This window comes from Colobus angolensis, unplaced genomic scaffold, assembly GCF_000951035.1.
Source record: "Colobus angolensis palliatus isolate OR3802 unplaced genomic scaffold, Cang.pa_1.0 Scaffold40, whole genome shotgun sequence".
NCBI classification, from domain to species: domain Eukaryota; kingdom Metazoa; phylum Chordata; class Mammalia; order Primates; family Cercopithecidae; genus Colobus; species Colobus angolensis.
The window spans coordinates 5,280,548-5,303,296 of record NW_012117377.1 but is presented as its reverse complement, the minus strand read 5'-3'; the positions used below and the strand labels follow the sequence as shown (position 1 = coordinate 5,303,296).

Here is a 22,749-nt window from a genome sequence, read left to right as displayed (position 1 = left end):
GTTTTTTGTATTTTTTAGTAGAGACGGGGTTTCACCGTGTTAGCCAGGATGGTCTCGATCTCCTGACCTCGTGATCCGCCCATCTCAGCCTCCCAAAGTGCTGGGATTACAGGCTTGAGCCACCGCGCCCGGCTAACATTTATTTCTATTATAAATTAATGTTACTGATTTTCTAAGTTGTCTTTTTCAGAACAATTGCATTAATCCATTTCTCTAGTAATTTACATAGAATCACAGCTTAATGGTTAAGGGTACAAGCTTTGCAGGCAAATTACTGGGGTTCAAAACTTGCTTCGATAACATATCAGCTGTGTAACCTCAGATGACTCCTTTCCTTCTCTGTGCCTTAGTTGCCTCAGCTGTAAATTAGAGAAAATAAGAATCTGTAACCTTATAGAGCTATTGGTAGGATTATATGAGAAGCTCTCAGCTTGGTTCCTGGAAGAGTAGAGGCTCAGCAAGTGTTAGCCACTGCTGTTAGCTGTAACTCTATTATTTTTTAAAGAGTTGCTACATGTAGCATGGTACCATGCAGATACTAAGATCAATCTGTTGTTGTTGTTGTTTTTGAGACGAGTTTCACTCGTTGCCCACGCTGGAGTGCAGTGGTGCGAACTCAGCTCACTGCAACCTCTGCCTCCCGGGCTCAAGCGATTCTTGAGCCTCAGCCTCCCGAGTAGCTGGGATTACAGGCTTGTGCCACCATGCCCGGCTAATGTTGCATTTTTAGTACAGACAGGGTTTCTCTATGTTGGTCAGGCTGGTCTCAAACTCTTGACCTCACGTGATCCACCCGCCTCGGCCTCCCAAAGTGCCGGGATTACTGGCGTGAGCCACCATGCCTGGCCTAAGATGAATATATTCTTATTCCGAGGTGATACCATTAGGTGTCTGTATGATCGTCGTGTGTCCTGTATTTAACTTACTCTTATGCGTACATGCGCACCTCCAAAATACCATCAATTCCCCTACACGGAACACCCTTCATTCCCATTTTCCTACATCCAAATCCTACCAAAATCAGTAAGAAGTAATCTGTTTCTCTCCCTGTAATCCTTTTCTAGAACCTCCCTTCTGGATCTTATCATTTATCTTACCAACTACATGTGTATTTTCTTTTTCTTTCTTTTTTCTTTAACTTTAGAGACAAGGTCTTGCTCTGTTGCCCAGGCTGGAGTGCAGCGGTGCCATCACAGCTTACTGCAGCCTTGATCTCCTGGGCTTCAGCCATCCTCCCACCTCAGCCTCCAGAGCAGCTGGGACTACAGGCACGCACCACCATGCCCAGCTAATGTTTGTATTTTTTGTGGAGATGGGGTTTTGCCACATTGCCCAGGCTGGTCTCAAACTCCTGGGGCTTAAGTACCCTGCCCGCCTCAGCCTCCCAAAGTCCTGAGATTACAGGCGTGAGCCACCACACCCGATCTACTCATGTCTTTTCTTCTCTTCCCCGCTAGCCGGTAAGCTTCTGAAGGGCAGTAGTTGAGGCCACTTTATATTTCTATCTCCCATCATCCCTAGCATAGCGTCTTACGACAGAAAACGCTCCATGTAGAATGGGTGAATAAATGGACGAACAGTTTTAAATGTACCTGAAAGTCTGTTATGGAAAAGGAAGAAGTTGTCTGAGTAATATTAACAGTAATAACTGGAAGAAAGCAGCCTTGCTTTGTTTTCATACATGCTAGGCTAGATATGTTTAGCGTTCATGCTTACAAGGCACTTGTTTCAAACCCTGTCATCTTTTTCTTTTTTTCTCAGAGATGTAGTCATGCTATGTTACCCAGGCTGGCCTTGAACTCCTGGGCTTAAGCGACCCTCCTACCTCAGCCTCCCAAATTTCTGGCACTGCAGGTGTGCACCACAGCACATGACTTCCACTGTCATCTTTTAATTACGGGGAAGTCTAGTTTAAGAGACAGTGTGTGTGTGTGTGTGTGTGTGTGGTTTTTAAACACGTACATGTAAGTGAGAGGCCTGGTGCACTTTACTAAACCTACTTGCATTGTTAGAATGATTATCATTTGATTCTGATATACTTAAACATATATATTTATGCAAAGTTAAAAATAAAAAGTGATTACAAAATCATAATACAGTATCATAGGGACAAGTAAAATTCCCAATAAAAAAATTTAGCCTTATCACCTTCTTATACTTTTTACTCTGATATATGTGAGAAGATATTTATTTGTACAGCAGTACTGAGCCTGAAAGAATAGTCATACATTTGGAATATATTCACCATTTTTATTAATGACTTATTGAGCTCCAACTCTTTGTAAAGTGGCGAGCTAGGAGCTCTGAGAAATATAATACTGATAAGACCTCTCCTCCTACTTGAAGAATAACACATTCCAGAAGCAAAAAATAGCAAGTACACAAAAAACTTCCAAATAATCTTTTTTTTTCCCCCCCCAGATTTTGCTTTTTCCTCCTTCGAGTAATTCATTTGCTCAAATGCCATCAGCTCAAAGTGGGAAGAAGGATTCAAGGGGAGAAGTGCTCCCTCTGATGAGAATCAATTGGGAGGCCTAGGTAGAAAAATCAGGATTTCAGGGAGACCTTGGTAAGAAGGTAAGATTATAATAGAGCTAGAGAAGGTCAGAGGGGTATTCTAGGTATAGAGAACAGCAAATGGGAGAAAAAGCCCTCCAAAAGTGCAAGGAGAGCTGTGTGGACTTACATTTGTCTGGAAATCAGCAGATAAGAGGGTTTCATCTTGGATGAAATAAGACTGGAAGGTTGAGAGCCTATCAGGATGACCTCGCATGCCATGCTGTCATTTGCCTTTCTCTAATAGAGTGGCACCATGGAAGGTTTTCAGAGTATAGTAAGTAACAGAGTCAAGGCAGAGGTTCATGAATATTCACTGGGCAATGGTCAGCAAAAGAGACTGGAAGAGTGTTGAGACAATTTTGATAACCTTTGTGAGAGGTCAGCAGAACCTAAGTTACAATGAATTTAAGTGGTGGGTCTGAGGGTCATTTCAATGTACTTTCTAAACTTCAAACTAAGGAAATACCTTAAACAAAAGATCGTCCAAGCAATTTAAATGCCTAACGTCTAGAAATAGGAAGTTAATAATGGGTTGTCTTAAATCATGATTGGAATCATTGATTACCAGAACTAGAAGGAAACTTATAAATCATCTAGTCCCACCTCATTTTATAGGTATATAAGCAGGCCCAAAGAGTTAAGTAATTTCTCAAAAGTTGCAAAGAAATCCTGGAGTGAATGCCTAGAGAAGATACTATAATTCAGGTTTCTTCAATCCTAGGCTGTCTGGGGACCTCCCTTAAGGGAAAGCATACGGTTTTAATTGTTACTGCCACCCAACCACCCAAAAATACTCTTTGAATCATTCTTCTTTACTCCTTTCTTATACATCCAAAGACCCCATTTCAGTCTTATTGGCTGGGGGCTGTTCTTCCATTGTACCTTAAAACATGGTCCTTTCTATGTGCTTTTAACTACTCCCTTAGCTACAACGAATACATTCATGTAAAAGGGGATCCAGATCTAAGCCTCTAGTCATGACCTTTCTCCTCACACCAAGCCAACATTGGACATCGCCACTGGGGTTGCACAATAAAAAGTATTCTTTTCCTCGGCTACCTCTTTTAAGTTCCTCAGTTGGCTTAACAGATCCTCTAGTCAACTTGGGTTAGAGAACTTACAGTTACCTTTAATTCTGTCCTTTCTTATTCATGATTCCAAATGCCTCCTGAAGATGCGACTTCCTTTCCACTTCACCGGATAGCCATAGCCAAGGGCTTCATTACTCTCCCCCTGGACTATGGTGCTTATATTCTAATTGGGGTCCCTGCCAGTCATCTCTTCTCAACCCATCCATTTTTCACAAAGCTCTTCAATTACCTTCTTTAAATACATATTTGAATCTGTCATTATTCAAGCCCTCTTGACTTCTTACTTGAACTAAACAGCCTCCTGAGAAGCTGGTACACTTTTCCTGTAAAGGGACAGATAGTAGATATTTTAGGCTTTGAGGACCATATTCAACCCAAGTGTGGTAGAGAAATACATAATAAATGAAGGATAATGGTGGTGTTTTCTAATAAAATTTTATTTATGGATGTATAATCTTTATGTGTCAAAAAATATTGTTTTCCCTTTTTTTCATCCACTTAAAAATATAAAAACCATCCTTGGTTAATGGCCACACAAAAACAGATGATAGGTCAGACTTGGCCCATTGGCTGCAATTGCTGACCTTGGGCTAACTGGTCTGTCTGTCTCCTAGATCAACTCTCAAAGCTCACTTTCCACACTGTTCTCTGAGTCAAGCTCCCAACCCAGAAATTCAATCACGTTGACACCCCTGCTTAAAATGCATCAAGAGCAACTCAGAATAGGCGAAAACTCCGGAGATGGCCCATAAGGCTCTTCTGGGTCCCTGCTCCCCTTTCCAGTCTTATCTCCTACCAATCACCTAATCTGATAGTAGAGTTATGTTTTCTCCCATCTTTAGGTCTCTGTATTTATTGGTCTCTCTACCTGGGGTACCCAACCCACCTTTTTCCACTTTCAGAATTCTTATTCATGGACTCACTAATCAAGATTGCTGCCAAATATCTCCACCTCCCTGACTATCCCTTTTTCACGGTCAGCTTTCCCTGATAGCAGCTTTCCTTGACTATTGCCTTCACCTCTGGTACAGACTGGGCCAGACCTCCTCCCTATGTGCTCCTGTGGCAGTCATCAGTTTTATCATTGCACTGTTGTCACACTCCATTATATTTGAATATACAGATGTGGCTTCTTTACTAGAGTATGAGCAATCTAAGGGTAGAAACTGAGTTTTATTTTTTCTCTCTATGCCTAGGACCAAGCATAGTACTTAAAAGATAGTAGCTGCTCAATAAATAGTTGTTGACTAAGTTAATGTTACACTCACCCATTTGGGTCCTTTAATTAATGCTAAATTTCTATTTTCCTTTTTTTTTTTTTCGGAGACAGGGTCTTACTGTGTCACCTAAGTTGGAGTGGAGCGGTGCAATCATAGCTCACAGCAGCCTTGAACCTCAGGGCTCAAGTGATCCTCCATCCTCAGCCTCCTAAATAGCTGGATCTATAGGTGCACCACCATGCCTGCCTAATATTTTTTGTTTTATGTAGAGATGGGGTCTCATTGTGTTGCTCAGGATGATCTCGAACTCTTAGCCTCAAGTGATTCCCCTGTCTTGGCTTCCCAAAGTGTTGGAATTACAGGTGTGAGCACTGTGCTTGGCCTCCATTTACTGTTTTAAAATCCAATAAGGAGAAACACCAAAAAAGTGGTAGGCTATTTTTCTTTTAGGTTGATGTACAGATTTCTACTACACTTTTTGAATTTTCTTTGCCTCTAAAGATTTGGATCCTTATTTCATCATTACTTTAAACATGGTTTTCATATTCAATTTTAAACTCTGTTTAGAATATGCCATTTGAAGTGTTTAAGTTGAGACGGTGTGGTAAGGTGTTATCTGTGTGGGAGTTATGTATTTCAGCTGATCTACACTGAAAAAGAACGACACAACATTTTTCAGTCACACACCTGAGTATACTAAATCAATAAAGCATGGTGAGGGGTGGCAAACTTAAAAAAACAAACAAATAAACAAAAAGACAAAAAAGTGCTATATATCAGAAATAGCCCAACAACCAAGTCACATTGTCAGTGCAAAGGGGAGATATACACAGTTCCTTGCATTTCTAATTGTCATCTTTAAATTTATGAATGTGGATTTTATAAAACACGAACACAGACTAAGCATAAAATGCTTACAAAAGAGTACCGTACTTAGAAAATAATTTTTATTTCCTGTAAAACTACGTTTAAATTTTTGTAGAATTGGTTTAAATAAAGCTCAACAAAAAAAAGCTTTCTATGGAACCAAGCAAAACCGTTTTCCTTAAGAACAAAGGAATTAGTTACCACTCGTCCATTTTCAGCAGTTGCTGCATCTTAATATGCTCTACTTGCAAGAAATTGATCTTGTCAAACAGTACAAATTGATACTACACGGGAAAACTCTCTACGGACTTTGACTTCAGAAATTAACTCTCTGAATAAGACAGAATGGCAAAAGGGGCAAAAGCAGCATTAATATTTATTTACTGAAGCTCAGCCACACTGAGACGTTAAAAGCTGCCCTATTTCTGAGGTTTAGCAGTGCTTAGCACACAAATGGTTGGTTCTGAATGGAAGTCTGACAGAAAAGAAAAACTATTAACATTACCATGATGAAGCTAAATTCTGAAACCTGTAAGATTAAATAACCACAGGAATTATGCTAACATTAGGTTCTCAGTTCTACAATGACAATAGTTTAAATGAGCATTAAAAGAACAGTTATTATTCTGCAATATTAAGCAATTTTTTTCTCATATGTTTCATCTATTAGGATTTTTTTTCTAGATACCATACGTGTATAAATAATTTATTTTCTTTCTTTGCTTTCTCTTTCTTTCCTCTTTCTTTTATTGTTTAAAAGGGAAGATGTGAAATCATTTGGAATATTATAATAACAAAATGTTTCATACAAGGTTTGATTTTAACAGAACCAGAGGCATCTTAACACTCACCCAAAACTTTGGGAGGTTCACCAACCTCTAGAATATTTTTTTCTCCAAATGCAGGCTGTTCAAGTGGTGCTTTTCTCCATCTGTTAGCATACCGTGCTCAGAATTACATTGTCATATTTAATGTAAAAGGGATCAGTCCCCTTTCATAGTTTAAATTCAACATATTACTATGATTGGAAGACCAGTGTTTTTCTAATTTATAAACCAAACCAAATATCATAAACTTACATGTTTATTTAAACAAAGTTCTCTCTAAAAACTGAAAAACTCTAAGAACTGAGCAACCCCAAAGGCTTGATGTGAACACTGAAAAATCGTAATAAAACTCAAAGTGAAAAGAAACCACACATGATAAAGTGAAGTGTCTCCTCTCTCTGTTTGAATTTTTCTTTCTATGTGTGTATTTGTGTATGTGTGTGTATGTTTTTCCAATGCAGCAAATTCACAATTCTTACAACCTAAAGAGTCTTAATGTAATTTAGGGCCGAGCTACATATTTACTAAAGTTGATGACAATGATGATCACATCACAAAATCTCATGATGGAAACAAAGTAATTTGAAACCTCAATAGTGTAAGCCTGGTTATAATAATGATTTGAACATGAACAGTGCCAATCTATTTCATCTCGAAATTTTACACCTCCTTAGGATGCAGATTCCTTATTTTGTATCAGTTCCATTTCACTCTGCATTTACAATTTATTTACTTTGTCTCTCTCACCGAGAGTATTTATTATTTTTCTAAATAAATTCCTCACATCCTTCAGTTCAAGATTTTTATTAGATGTAGAATTAGCAGAAGAGGTAGTAGTGGTGGTAGGAGAAATATGTCATTTTGCTTATATTGATAGAGAATCACCTAAATATTTGAGCATTGTAGATGAAAGGTTTTGTAATCTATCAGTAATTCCCTGCCACACTTATCATTCACATGTCTGGGTGTTTTGCTTACCACATCTCCACTTTTCTTAATATGCCTGAAAGCTATGTGTGAATCGAATGACTAAGACTAACTCTAACAACTGTTTGGAAGCCTGTGGCAAAAATCAGTGGAATGAAATCGGTGCTATGGCGCATAATGGGATTAGGGAGTACCTGGTGAGGTGCAGTTGGTGCTCGGATTCGCCCAGCAGTTCTGTTAGTCTCAGGCACTCCTCTCTGGCCCGGGCTGCCTTCTGCTGCTCCTGTTCCAAGTGTTGTTTGCTTTCGCCCAGTTCTGTTCTCAATTTCTCTATTTCCTTAGGTAGAGAGAAGGGGGAAAAGCACCCATATAAAATACATGCACCTGAATTCAAAATTAGCTCATTTTTAGTTTTTTGTCATGAATTTCAATGTGATAAAAAATTATTAGAAAATTTAGGCTAGCTTCCATTTTATGACAAAAGGAATTAGCACATCCAAAAATGCACATGAGTAAGATTTTATTTTGGATTGTAAAATGAAGTCTAATTTTAAAACTGAAATGATTAAATGAGAGCAGTCAAATTGGATAATTGCACTTTCACTCTAAGAGTTATTCCCTTTAAAAAGTAATATTTACTTAAAATGTCACTACCTTTAAAATGTAACATTTTTGTGTGAGATGCAATCAGACACATGCAGTGATTTACATCAAGTATGTACTTTTTATTCTAAAAGATAAATTTATGGCTTCATTTGGGTGTTTTGAAACTCAAATTAAAGTAAAATAAATAATTTAAGAGATTTTTAGAAAAATGTGAGGTGTAAAAAATGGCATGATTATGATGTTCAATATTACTTGGAAAAAATAATCCAGGAAAAAAACAGCATGAGAAATTTAAGCATTGAGAGTGTATGAGATTTCTGAGCTAAAATAATATTTCCATTTAAATTTGTAATTTTAAAAGTCAACAAGAACACTCTAAGACTAATAAATATGAAAATATATGAAGGTTTATTTTTTGGTTTCAGGGTGAAATTATCCTTATCTTACTGAAACTCAAATATTTCAAAGCAAAAATACCTTATATAGGCCATAATTTTAAATAATTTCTATATTAAAGTAGAAATATTTATTTATCAATAGAACATCTGTAAAATTAAGTCAAAGAAAATACAAGATGAACTTTTAAAAATATTTAGGCTATTAAAACAAGAAAAAAAAAAAAGAAAGGGCAGAAATATTTTCAAATTCAGCAGAAAGCAAGAAACAAATTTGATACAGAAAAAATGCAACCTCCTTTTGGAAAACAAAATTATGTGTAAGTAGAGGGATTTAAACTTAGTATTTAAATAAACTTCCAAATTTTCTCATGTCCTTATTCAATATTCTGAACAACCTCCAACTGCATTTAATACATCATGTAGGATAAATTAAATAATTCATTCACACTTTTTCTTGTATTCATAACAGTATAAATATTCAGCTTATCTCCATCAAAACCGTACATTAACCAACAATATAATAACTTAGTACAGTTCTCAAATACTGGTTTATTTGAAAACCTATGAAATAATTATATCATTTTCATTCAGTGTAGATTTTCTGTAGCTTTCAAATTGAAATACTAAGTTAAACTGACTTGTTTTTTAAAATATTGTGTTATTAAAGTTAAACCCATATATTCCCAATTTCATAATTAAATATAATTAAAGAGATAAAAATAAATAAAGAGTATTAAATGTGTATTGTTTAACCTTTATAAAATTAACAAAAGCAAAGAACTACAGAATTGGAAAGATATGCTAACTTTAAAACTTCAAAAATTAATTCATTAATTTTCTTACACAGTCCTATATGCAAGAAACTATACTAAATAATATGATGAATTCAGAGTTCCCATCTCTAAACTCAGTAGTTAATAATTCATCTGGGTAAATGAGACATATATACACAAGAAGACTATCAAAATGCAAAGCATATAAAAACACCAACTGAGTTATAGAGAAAATTCATGCCTCAGTAGCCAGATGAGGGATATATTAGCATGAACAAGAAAAGTGAGAAAGAAGTGAGGGCACAAAAGCTCTGGAGTGATACTTTCGATCACATGAAAGCTCTTTAATTGTGGATTAATAACACTACCTTTTTCTTATAGATCATAGGGTGACATTAATGGTTTAAACAGGTATGCCATATGACAGAGGCTGAGCTTGAGAAAACTGGATCAATGTGTACAATCAATTTAAGGTGGCAAAGAATGGCAGAAGGAAGACCATGAAAAGATAACTGCAGTATTCCAGACATGAGGAGTGGAGGGACTTAAAACAGAAATACAAAGAGAACATGGTGATTTTATGGAAGTAAAAGGAGCGGAATCGGAAGACCAAAGATGACTCCAGAATTTTGAATTGAGAGAAGACAAAAGAATGACAGAAATAGAAAATGTATAAAATTCCAAACTTTTTTTTAAAAAGAAAAGATACAGTTTTTGTAAGCACTATGCAACAATAACAACGTATGTACCTTACACTGGTAATTAGATTTTAAGTATAAATTAGCTGCTTTCTTTTTCTCATGGAATAAAAAGTCAAGGGTTGTATTGCAAGACAGTCCAAACACAGAGGTAAAGAACATGGATCACAGATCAGGGCTCCAGACACAGCTCTGGCACTTTTCTGTGACCTTGGACAAGTCATTAGACTATTATATAGTTTCTTCCTTCCAAAATCACAGTGATAACAAGCTCCTAAAGCTGTTGTGAAGATTAAATTAGGCTAGGAATTCTTAGCAGAGTGCCTAGCACACAGTAAAAGCTGAATAAAAGACAGTGAATATCATTATTACTGATTTTTCCCTCTGTCTTTCAAGAACAGAAAAGTGGGAAGAAAAAAATGACCCACCTAAGAATATATGCCTATCTCTAAAGAGTTCTCAATTCATAAAACTTCCACCTTCTCAATAAAGCAGTATTTTGGTGAAAACTGAATAAAACTTCATCTATTGTAATTTCAAAATGTGAAATGCATTTTTGTTAGGAAGATGGAAAATTACTGCCTGCTTCTGATTATCCATGCCAGCGAAAGAGCTTATTGGTGCAGATAATCAAAATCAACAAATAATCTAACCAGCTGGACCAGGGCTCAACACTTACTCCCTGAGTCAGGAAAATCTGCCATGGCACCAAGTCCAACCGTTAGAAGAGAAATCTCTTGCCAGAAATGCCATGCTCCCACTGGCAGGATAACCCTTTGCCTCACCCAACTAGGTCAGGGCTGCTTCCCTGGCTGTATATAGTAGCTTGGGGATGAAAGACCAACAACAGCCATAGGCCAACCGTACATCACTCTCAAAGCACACTATTAACCTGCATGTCTACAGTGCAGTTTGATGTGGCCATCTTTTGGCTAACTGGGCAAAGGCAGGTCCAGCTAGCTTTACACCTTATCAAAAGATATCTTTCAAGTCATGACTATAACCACCAGAACAACTCAAAGTAGAAACTGTTAAAAGTGATCACTGCTAGAAAACAGTACTGGGGATCGAATTTGGAAAAGGGGAGACTTGATGCTGTTCATTTATATCCCTCCACACTGTAGGAAGTTTTTTTCTTAATCATGGGCATGTGTAACTTTATTTTTATTGTTGATTAAATTTGCCCATCAAAGTAATGCACCTAATTTAAGTCACATAGTACTAAATAGCTCATAACAAGGAACGCAGTGCCCATGACCTATCTTCCCTATTTCAAAACTAATCTCCAATGGTACACACCATTAGCTCTTCTGATGTTTATCTTCATATTTTTAAAAGACAAACTTATATTGCTATTTCTTAAGTTTTCAATATTAGACCTTTCTTATGGGAAGAAGGGTGACAATTTAGGTCTCGTACCACCCACCCTACATACCCATCTCATGCTCCCATATAATGATTTTGGTTAAAGCATTAGTCAGTAGTTCATTTACATTATAATGATTATGAAAAATTTGCTCACTGCTGAAAAAAGCATTCTCTTGTTTAAATTAATTTTCTTACATATCATTTTATTATTTCTAGAATTAATTGCCCAGTTTTTTAATAGTTTGTTTTTCTAGATAACTGACATTTTCCCCCAAATATTCAAACATACCTGTTAAACAACCATCAATAGTATTTTTGCAAATAACCAAACATATTAGATAAAGTATAAGTCCTTTTAAAAAAAATTTTCTGGATATATCCCTCTTGGCACCTTATGTATGGCCTGGTTGATCTCTATCTTGTGTCAAGCCTTCTCCATACTCTTTTAGAGTTCTTTGTTTTCTGGGTCGTAAGTCATCATGTTTCTCAATTTATTCCCTTTTTTGGTATGAAAGCCATCTCCAGGTACCTTTCATAAGAAAAGGCACATGAAAAACACATTTTTGAGTATTCACATGCCAGAAAATGCTATTACTGTATGCATACACTTGATTGTTCGGCTGGGTATAAAACTCTATTTTGAAATTAGTTTTCATTCAGGATTTTTAATAACTATTTCACTGTCTTCTAGATCCTAATAGTACAACTGAAAAACCCTGTACCATTCTGATTCTTAGTACCTGGTCTATGATTTATATTTTTTTCTTTCTGGAAACTTTTACAGTCATCTCTTTTTCCTTGTCATTTTGAGATTTTGCAATGCTGAATCCGGGAATGGAGCTGTTTTTCATTCTTGTGCTGAGTTTTCAGCGAGTCCTTTTCAATCTGAAGGCTTATTTTTTTTTCATTTTGAGGATGTTTTCTTCTACTATTTTAAAATATTTTGATGCCATACACTTTAGCTCTAGGACATTAGTTGTTGGATTGATTATCTCATTTTCTTATATTTTCCATCTCTGTCTTCTGATTGTAACTTCTGAAAGATTTCTTTGACTGATGACACCTCATTTTGAATGTTAAGAAAATTTTCTACTCCTTTTGTATTTCTATGAGCTATTTCTTGTTTTTATTGACTTTTTGACATAGCATGCTAATTTTAATCTATGAATATAATATCTTACCTATTAGAATATACAGTATTTAAATGTTTTCCTTTGCTCATTATATGTTGCCTCAGTTTCCTCCAGGTTCCTTTCCTGTTTATCTGATTTGGACTCTCCATTATGTTCTAGGTTTTCCTCAAATACAGGGTAATACTTGGCTATCCTTTTATATTTAAGAATGAGACAGTTAATAAACGTGTGGGTTTAATAGTTTTGGGGTAATATGATAGTTTATTTAGACTGTTGTTCAGCAAATATTCACTCCCATCTCTCTTCCACTGAGAGTGGAATACATTACATCTCCCCAGGGACTCTGGGCTTAGCCATATGATTTCATCTGGCCAGTGGAATTTGCATGGCTATAAGGTAAGCAAAAATCATAAATGTTTACGTTTAGCTCACGTTCTGGTGATTAACCAAGAGAAGTGTATGCACTGGGTAGCCGCTGCCCCTTCAGCTTAGACTGCAGAAAGAATACATGGAGATCAGACCCAAACCCCAACCATAGCCCAGACAATGCACAACCCACAACCTGAAGCAGAAACACCCAGTCAAATACAGCACAGATCAGCCACATCTTACTTGACCTGCAGACTCATAAATATAAAGATACATGATTGTTGGTGCAAGCCACTGAGTTTTATCAATATAAAATTATTACTTGAAAGGAATAAGGAGTGTTACAACTATACATCACCTTAGAATTTTATTTGATCTTTGAAACAATTGCATGAAACATACAGGGCAGGTATCTTTGTTTATACATATAAGAAATTTTGGGTCAAAGACATTGAAAATTGTCTAAAGCAGTACACCCAAGCCTTGAACCAGATCTTCTAACTTCACTGCCTTCACCACACCATACAATAAATTATGCAGTTGCTTTCAAACATTTTTTTGGCCAAGATTCACAGTAAAAAATTCATTTTAAAATCACAATTCAGAGACACACACACACATATAAATGTAAGAAGCATTTCATGAAACAATATGAACTCTTACGATGTGTTATGCACTCTGACATTTCCTATTCCATCTTATTTTATTCTACTTCTTTTATCTTATCTTACATATTTATTTATTTTTTTATTTTTTTTTATTTTTTTTTTTGAGACACTCTGGCACCCAGGCTGGAGTGCAGTGGTGTGATCACAGCTCACTGCATCTGTGACCTCCTGGGCTAAAGTGATCCTCCCACCTCAGGCTCCCAAGTAGCTGGGACTACAGGCGTGCATCACCATACCCAGACAATCTTAAAAAAGTTGTCAGTGGAGACAAAGTCTCGCTATACGGCCCAGGCTGGTTCAAACTCCTGAGTTCAAGCAATCCTCCCACCTCAGCCTCTCAAAGTGTTGGGATTATAGGCATTAGCCACTATGCCTGGCCAATCCCACTTCTTTAAAAAAAACATTTCCTGCTTCAATCTATAAAATTGATTTCACAATCCTACAATTTGAGAAGCATTCTATACTTCAGATAATTAAAATATATTTTTTACATAAATTAATAGAACAAAATAAAAAGTTTCATTAAAAGAAATTCTACTATACATTTTTCCTGATTTCCTAAGAAAAAATATCCAAAGACATGAATGTAAAACCTATTTGAAACATTATACAACATCTTAATTCAAAAGGATAACTTTGCCTGGAAAGAAAAGAAGCATAAACTATAATACCTCAATGGCAGTGATTTATTCCTGCTACTAAACATTATGTGACTTAAAAATTATTTTGCCATCTTTAATATAGGGTGACTTGTTTGTGTAAGAGAAGATGAGAATGGGGAGAAAAAAAATTACAGTACAGTAAGAAGACTAGATCCAAAAATCCTCACAAGTTAAAAGAAGGAACTGGTAGGTTTGAGGCTGACAAATTTTGACAATGTGAATCTATCACTCAGAAGCCAATGGATGAATTCAAAGAATATATTTCCAAAAGCAAGGTAGTACATAATACTGAATTTTGAAACATATAACCTATCACTTGGGAGAAAATAATCATTTATATAAAGTTCTGTGTGTGTAAAAAAAATGTACTCATTGGAAATTTAGTATTTATTCATACTTTTATTAACTTACAGATGTCAAGATTGATTTTGTCAAATCATTAGTAAATTTCTGTCTACAGCTGCACTAGCTAGCTTTGGCTATTTAAATTTAAGCTAATTAAAATAAAGAATTTAGCTCCTTACTTGCATTAATCACAGTATAAGTGCTTGGTATCCACGTGGTGATTCCATGGCTACCATATTGGAAAGTGCGAGTTTAAAATATTTTCATCATCACAGAAAATTTTTTGGCATAGCACTGGTCTAGAATATAGCAAAATGTATTTCTAAGACTCATTTTCCAAGCTAGACACTTGGGGAACCAGCCTATGTGAACAAAAGGATATTATAAGTAGTAACTCATTTTGGAAACAGCCAAAAATGATTGTCCTCTTCACTGTGGCAGATGTAGAAGGTTGCTGATACCATTCTAGAAATCCTGTTCACGGTTACCATTGTTGATTGCACATAACACTGACTTAATGCTTTCATTGTGGACTTAATAGTAACACTGATACCCGTTAACATTTTTGAGTGCTTACCATGTACCAGGCACTGTCTTAGCATTTTATATTTTAAAATTCCATTCTGTGTTCATGACAACCATATAAAAATAAGTATCCTATTCCTGTTTTACAGATGAGAAAACTGAAGCTCACAGATGTTAAGGAACTTACATAAGATTATACAGTGGCAGAGCTGAGATTCAAAACGGAGTTCGTCTGATTTCAAGTCCTATAATCTTTCTACTACACCATATTGTCTCCCTAAACAATCCTAGATCTAACAGAAAATAAAGAGGAAATTACACAGTCTGCCTTCTAAAACCTCTTGGCCTATAATGTGACATAGGTGGAAGACACAAATAGCACAGAGACAACAGGAGAAGATACAACTCAGATGACATGGATCAAATATCATGCTACCAAACACAAGGATCTCAATGTGCAAAGCCCTGGGCCTGGTTCACTCTGAGGAAGCATTTCTCCTGGAGACTTTAGGACTAGTGACTTGAAGACGTCCTGAGGTTTGGATTTGTTTAGCCTCGGGTCCCACTGTCTACACCTTTTACAACATGATGAACTCCGTGCCAGCCTAAGAATCAACATGCAACTTAACTCTTCAGTCTTCCCAACAAAATATGCAACATTTTTGTGGAACTTTTCAGTTTTCCAATTGCTTCCAATGTGGCTATTTAATCAATCCTTACTCTAAGCAAATATTCTTTAAGGAATTTTAAGAAACTTTTTTTTTCTTTGCATAATGTTAACAGAAGTAGCATCAACTGATCACTTAAATTCAGAAGCACTTCCTCAGAGCTAACGTAGCTCTCAGCCAAAACAAGTGTTCAAAACAGATGAAATGGAACTATGGCAGGAAAGAAGTGCCTTTCTAAAAGTATGTGTCTAAAGAAGAGAAGAATTTAAGACATCTGATATAAAGCTGACTGTATTACATTGTGACAATAAAGCAGACTTTTTGACTAAGCCAAGTTTACACCACTGTTCTGTCATGCCAGGAGATTCAGTGGCAAAAGAATCATTACAACTCTGAGGTCAGTTTACAAAAATGAGTTCAGGTGATAGCTCTACTTTTTTGGACAGGTTTAATAAAGATTTTATGTTTGCTAAAAGTGAAAAAAAAAACTTGCTTTGCATTCTTATGAATGTAAGTTTCTGATCATCATAGAAAAAATATCAGGCCATTCATTAAATCTGCAATTTTTTTCTTTAAAATAATATAGGGCCTTTTTTGCCCCAATCCTATCATGCTTTTTCAGTGTTTTAAATGAGTAAAACATTAACAATGTTCAAGGTATTGTATGCTGACATATTTGCATACACAGATAGAGATCTTGACCTTTTATGTCTGCTGATGCTAGGAGCAGACATAAAAGTTGTAAAGGAACATTAAGATAGCCCTGGATGAGGGAAAAATCTGAAATAAGATGTGATTGTTGGAAAGCTATAAAAGAGAGGTGATACATTTTTCAAATGATACATTGCAAAAGAGTTGTTAAGGTATTGTGAATATCGCCAAGAGTAACTGGGAGAGGTAGATTCAGATTACAGATTGAAATGGATAAAGACAACCCGAAATTGTGAGTAAAAAGGGGTAAAGTGAAAGAAGACAATGTTGAAATAAATAGAAAAGTCTTAAAATAATGAAGGAGTCAAATATATAAATCTCCTAATTGTTGACCACACTAGTTATCAGCTGTCAATGGTGTGGAGTTTTAAAATTGTCTGACAATAAGTTTTGCATTGGTTCGATACCAGAAAATGTATCAAGAGCTGAACTGTAAAAGACAGCCATCAATTACAATGTTAAAGAACCTACCACTTCAGAAGCACACCTGTCCCTTGCCCAGGTTGTACCCTTCATTTCTTACTTTTAAGGCTCCCTGTTTCTGCTCTTGAGTTTGATGCAAATGGCCCCCAAGAGATGCAATCTCTTATCACCCTGCTATGTGGTACATTTCATCCTTGTCTACAAACATTATGATCATAAAATCAGATGGTTCACAGTTACTGCAATAGGAACATGTAGTATAGCTGCAACATGTAACAGAAAGAGATAAATGGAAGAAGTAAGGGTGACTTCACTCATTCAACTCAATGAGTGAATGCCTCGGGGTGAGCATGAAGAGTGAGACATGAATCCACTGAGCCCTTGGTCGGTCACAGTACATGTGTACCTTTCATAGTATGACCATCCGACAACACTATGTGGTAATTTCATCTACGAAACAGGTATATTTTTCATACAAAGCACAAACATTGCCAAACACAAGTCAACTTGTTTATCGACTCCTCATTTGATTAAATAGCAATCTATCCCAACAATGAAAGTAAAATGAGATGGATTAAAATCTTTGAGATAGGGTATGAATGTCTCCAATGTGGCAGGAATATATGGCTCTAAATGCATATAAAATCAGTATAGACAAATCCATGTAGACTATTAAATTATGAGGAACGGATGAGATGTTTTAAAGTAATTTTGATCACATGCAATATTTAACCTTTTAGGTTGAACTTGGAACATAACCCCCTCCTGAAATGTCATGCCACTGCGATGAAATACACTGAGTTTATCTTACTAGTAGGATTTATTTCACTGGCTTCACAAATAATTTTTATTCTATGTTTATAAACATTCTGGAGATGGAAGGGACCCGTTATACCTTACTATACTTACTAGGAGAAATTCATTGTTTTTGCCTTCACTTGTGAAGATCTTAGATTTGTCCCTACAAATATCAAGGGTCTGATATCACTGTAAAGATTTTGAAAGCGGCTTCCTAATAGCGCTCTTCCCCCTCACTCAGCTGGGGGCTGATTGTTTTTAGTACCTGAATACTGGAGGACTACAATGTTTACTGTGTCTGTAGGAAAAACATCCCAGGAGTGGTGCTCAATCACTTACAAATCCACCTAAAGGAAGTATCATCCAAGAGAATGTTTCTATGTTTTGTTCAGAGCTGCATCACAAGAGCTATGTTAATGAAGTTAATAAACTCAAAACATTTTGGATATTTGGCAGTTCCTTGTTTTGCAAAGCTGGTAATCCTATGGCATCTATTCTACTGCACATACTATAAAATGCTATATTGGGACATTTAAATGGGATGGTCTTATAATGTTTGTGGAGAGAACATAACTAAAAAGACTAATGTAGACCTATATTCCTTTGCTTGGTATACATATAAAAGGAATCCTTTAATATGCTATGGCCACCCAAATGTTATGATTTCTAAAGAAAGAAAGGCTCAAAAAAGTAACAGTTCGGCCCTTCTTTTCTTTTCTCTTCTTTTTCTTTTCTTTTGAGACAGGGTCTCATTGTCTTAGTGCCACCCAGGCTAGTGAGATTATAGCTCACTGCAGCCTCAACCTCCCCAGCTCAAGAGATTCTCGTGCCTCAGTCTCCCAAGTAGCTGGGACTATACGTGTGTGTCACCAGGCCAGGCTAATTTTTGTATTTTTTTTTGTAGAGATGGGGTTTTGTCATGTTGCCCAGGCTGGTCTTGAACTCCTGGGCTCAAGAGATCCTCCTGCCTTGACCTCCCAAAGTGTTGGGATTACAGGCATGAGCCAATGTGTCTAGCTGGCTTCTTATTTTCTAGAAGGAAATTATGTCAGCCGTGTACTTGACATTCCAATTTAATGAAAGAAAAAATTATTTTCCACTTGAAATGGTAAGATACAAGACTAATTTTATACACATGTATATTTACATATAATATTTAGATATATGCATCTATTTTAAGATATACATATATTATATTAATATTATATATAGATGCACATATTAAATATATGTAACATATTCAAGTTGACTTATAATGCTATTTAATAAAATAGCCCTTGGTATATTAGTAAACAAAAGTATCAGGAAGAAACTGAGACTCCTTCTTTTCTTCCCTGTGATCAAGCCACCATCCCTAGGTAGAAAAGCAGAAAGAGGGTAGCTGGTGAAGATCACCCCATTATTTCTGAGGTGACAGTCACCAGTGTAAAGGTGCCTTTGAACTGTGTTTGTTAACAAATTGGCACAATTTTTTAAAATAGCAACTCTAAATTTACTTAATGTAAAAAAAAAAAAAAAAAAAATACACCTAACCCTGACCTAATCCTTCTGAAAGCACTTCAGAAGGATTTTTTCTTGCTATACTAGTTGTATTCAAATGAAAAATAAATCTGGAGTTGTTTCTTTCAAAATGAACTGCAAAAAATCAGGAAAACATCTTTTCTGGTGGGACATCTCCATACAGAAAAAGCAGTCTTTCCAATGGCCAATAAAAACAAAAAATCTAAAAAGTACAAAAGCTGGTAGATAAAAGAATTACCAAAGAAAAATAATCTTTAAACAGTTACCCAAAATGCAGGAAAACACATCATAGCATAATAAAAAGAATATTCATTACAGTTATTGACTTTTATTACCATTTGAAAATAGTTTTTTTTGCCAACTGAGAAAATCATCCAAAGCAAAAATAAAATATAATAAAATAATTCCAGTTTAGGAAAGCAAACTGTTAATTTATTCCCTTAAACTATTCCTTCCCAAGCTCTCAATTCAATACAATAAATATTTCTGAGCACACACTATGTGCCTGCTATGTGCAATGTGCCAGACATTTTAAATATATATATATATATATACACATATATGAATCCAGATGGCCAGATAATTTTATAGATATCTACATATACATATATGCACACACATATACACACTATATATACTATATATGAATAATATCCAAGCTATTTCACTCTTCACTTTATTTTCTTTCATAACTATTAAAATATTAATTGATTCCCTATCATTTTGATAAAAAAGAAGTGCAAGTCCAATGATACATCTAAGTTACATCATTTCCTCCTCAAGTTTACAATCATCTGGGCTACAGTAAATAACAGAAATTCTTATATTACTCTTATTTAGTTTTCATAAAAATTTACAGCAGGAAATTATAAGTATTAATATTAGGGCTTCAGGATTCATATTAAGTGAAGTCCAAACATCATTTTCACATTATGTTGTTATATTTTGGGCTAATTATATTCACTTATGCCTAAACATTAAAGCTATTAATTACTCAATAGAGTAATTGCATTGAAATTACATTGAAATATAAGATTAAAAACACTTGGTCACATTGCCCACTACTAATTACAGTGGTGTAGCTCCTGCACCATTCCCTATGTGTAGAAATATGGCTAAACACAAGTAAAAAGCAAGACTAAATATAAAAACCACACTAAAGCAATTTTAATAAATAAGAGAATGACAGGCACTTTCAAATAAGACAAAGATGGTTTCACTATCTATAAAAGTAAAATAAACTTAAATGAACGGAAAATATTGCTATTAGTAAACTTATAACTGGTTTTGCCTTTAGAAAACTTCATAAGTCAATTTAAATGCAAGAAGTTAATGTATTATTGACTTCAAGTTTAGAAAATATCTTTTTCATTATTAAATGTATTTACAATGCACTCAGGTTCTCATCATGAGGTTAAAAATACCTAAAAACCAACAAGGATGCCATTCATAATCCTAAATTTAAAAAACAGTTTTTTTTAAAAGTTTGCTCAAAATTGACACTATTACCTTAAATGAATAGCAGCCTAAAGGTCATTTCAATATGGAATTTTCAACCATTTTCTATACTTCTACATATGCTTCAGATGTAATACTTTCTCAGATACTAAAATTACAGGAAAACCAACATATATGCAGGCATACTTTTCAAAGCCAAAAACTTTTTAGTGTAGATATAAAAGTACTGACAACTACAAAAGCCACAATTTCCAAAGAAAGCTAGATAATTAGTCTGCTACTATTGCCATAGTAAATATAGTATTTTAGATATGGTATCTGCTACTAAAAATTATTGTGTAGAAGAAACTGGCCCATTTATTCTTAATCAGAACAAAAAGAAATTTTTGGCAAAACTATTTTGTTCTTAGATGGTGTACACGTTTTTATTACTTTTCTACTATCACAAATTAAAACTCTTATACTAAATGGTACTCTTGTAGAAACTGTCTAGAAAATAATCAAATATTCTGATTGCTAAAGGGAATATACAATGAAACTTTTGGGTTATTTTGTACCTAACTTTTAAGACTTTGATGCACAGTATTTACTTAGCAAATATAATTCCTGTTCTTTAAATACTGTGCTGCTTATATTTTTTTCTAAAGTATACTCCTATCTAAATGGTCCCAAAAACATTTGGGAGTAAACTGCCATGCGAACATAAAATCTTTTGTTTCATAAAAAACAAAATAGGCCTTTAGGAAAAAAACGTGCAGTTAGGGATACATGACACCTCAGTCATCATCTTAATCTATCCCCTCACTTTACAGGTGGGAACGTGGGACCCCAGTGAAATTAAACCACTCACTAAGCCCACTCAACTGTACTAGAACTCAAGCTCCAGACTCTTCGCCGATACCCATTTCCCTTCAAATGTGGAATAATGCCAAGCCACAATGCTAACTCAGTTACAAGCATAAATAAGCTTCTATTGGCAATAATTAACTTTTCAATGCAATAAAGAAAACATATCATGTTTCTCCTCAGACAACTGTTAATCAACAAGAACTTTTTCGTTTTGCTCTTTTATTCTCTTTATTAGTTCTGTCAATCTCTGACAACTAGAACAAATGTGAAGACTTACTCTTTTTTTTTTAAGCAGCATCTTAAAGCCATACATATTATTTCTTAATTTAGAGGGAAAAAATGCATTTTCTTAGGTTTGGTTTTTGTCAATATTACTGTTTGGTATAGGTGCTAAGACAAAAGAAAATGTTTATTTTCTCTCAAACCAAGAAAACCTCAAATGTTTGTTGTACCCATTAAAGGTCTCCCAGCCTTCCATTTCAAACTAAATGATTTTGGTTTGTAGGAAACGGTATTTTAATTTTTCACTAAATGAACTTCAAATAACTGAGAAAAGGAAGTCATATTCTTGTACTCTGGATCACTTAACACCTCAGACCGTGGAATACAGCTCCTCTTGTTGCCTACACAAACACACCGGCTCTAGCTGAGGTCACCTCTCCTACCTACCTACCTACCCAGTTTCTGCTACTCCTTGGTGTACCTAATTACAGAGAACATCAGTATCGATGCTCTGGCTCCAAAATCCTAAAGACAGCAGGAGAGGTAAAGTATTACCAAAAACATACCTAAAGCATTCTCACCTTTAGGCTCTTACTAACATTTATGCTTGGATGCAAAATATTCTGACCACCCAAACAGCATGTCTGGGTTCAACTTACCTTTAAGCTGTCACTCTGCTTGTTGGTGACGCAAAATAATTTCTCTTCCACTGGAAAACTGGACAATTTAACCTTATTTTGTTGGAAGGTTTTCACCAAAATTAATGAAATGTTCTTATGTGAAGAGGAAACAGCAATTTTAACAACAAAACTAGGTTTATTTATAGAGACATAACTGATTGAAAAAAAAATCCTTCTGTACTGAGACATGGTGTACGTGATCTCACCTTATGGGGAGTTTTTAGAAAACTCACTTTAGCTGTGGGTTATGTAAATATTTCTGTAAAATTCTATTTGAGGAACTTAAGAATTTATTGAATTTGGTTTTAACTCAAAAATAACCTATACTTTCTAACTAATTTTAGCAAGCAGCACAAAAATGTGAAGTAGATTTTTAGCTAATA

General features: G+C 35.3%; 1 protein-coding gene across 1 annotated transcript in view; it reads right to left on the bottom strand.

Annotated features, from left to right (window-relative positions):
* SDCCAG8 (serologically defined colon cancer antigen 8) overlaps window positions 1–22,749 on the bottom strand; it is a 249,008-nt gene that overhangs the window by 118,850 nt on the left and 107,409 nt on the right. The window contains exon 13 of the mRNA XM_011955705.1: window positions 7,686–7,828. Within this exon, the coding sequence (XP_011811095.1) occupies window positions 7,686–7,828 (143 nt within the window). The remainder of the gene's footprint in view (window positions 1–7,685; window positions 7,829–22,749) is intronic.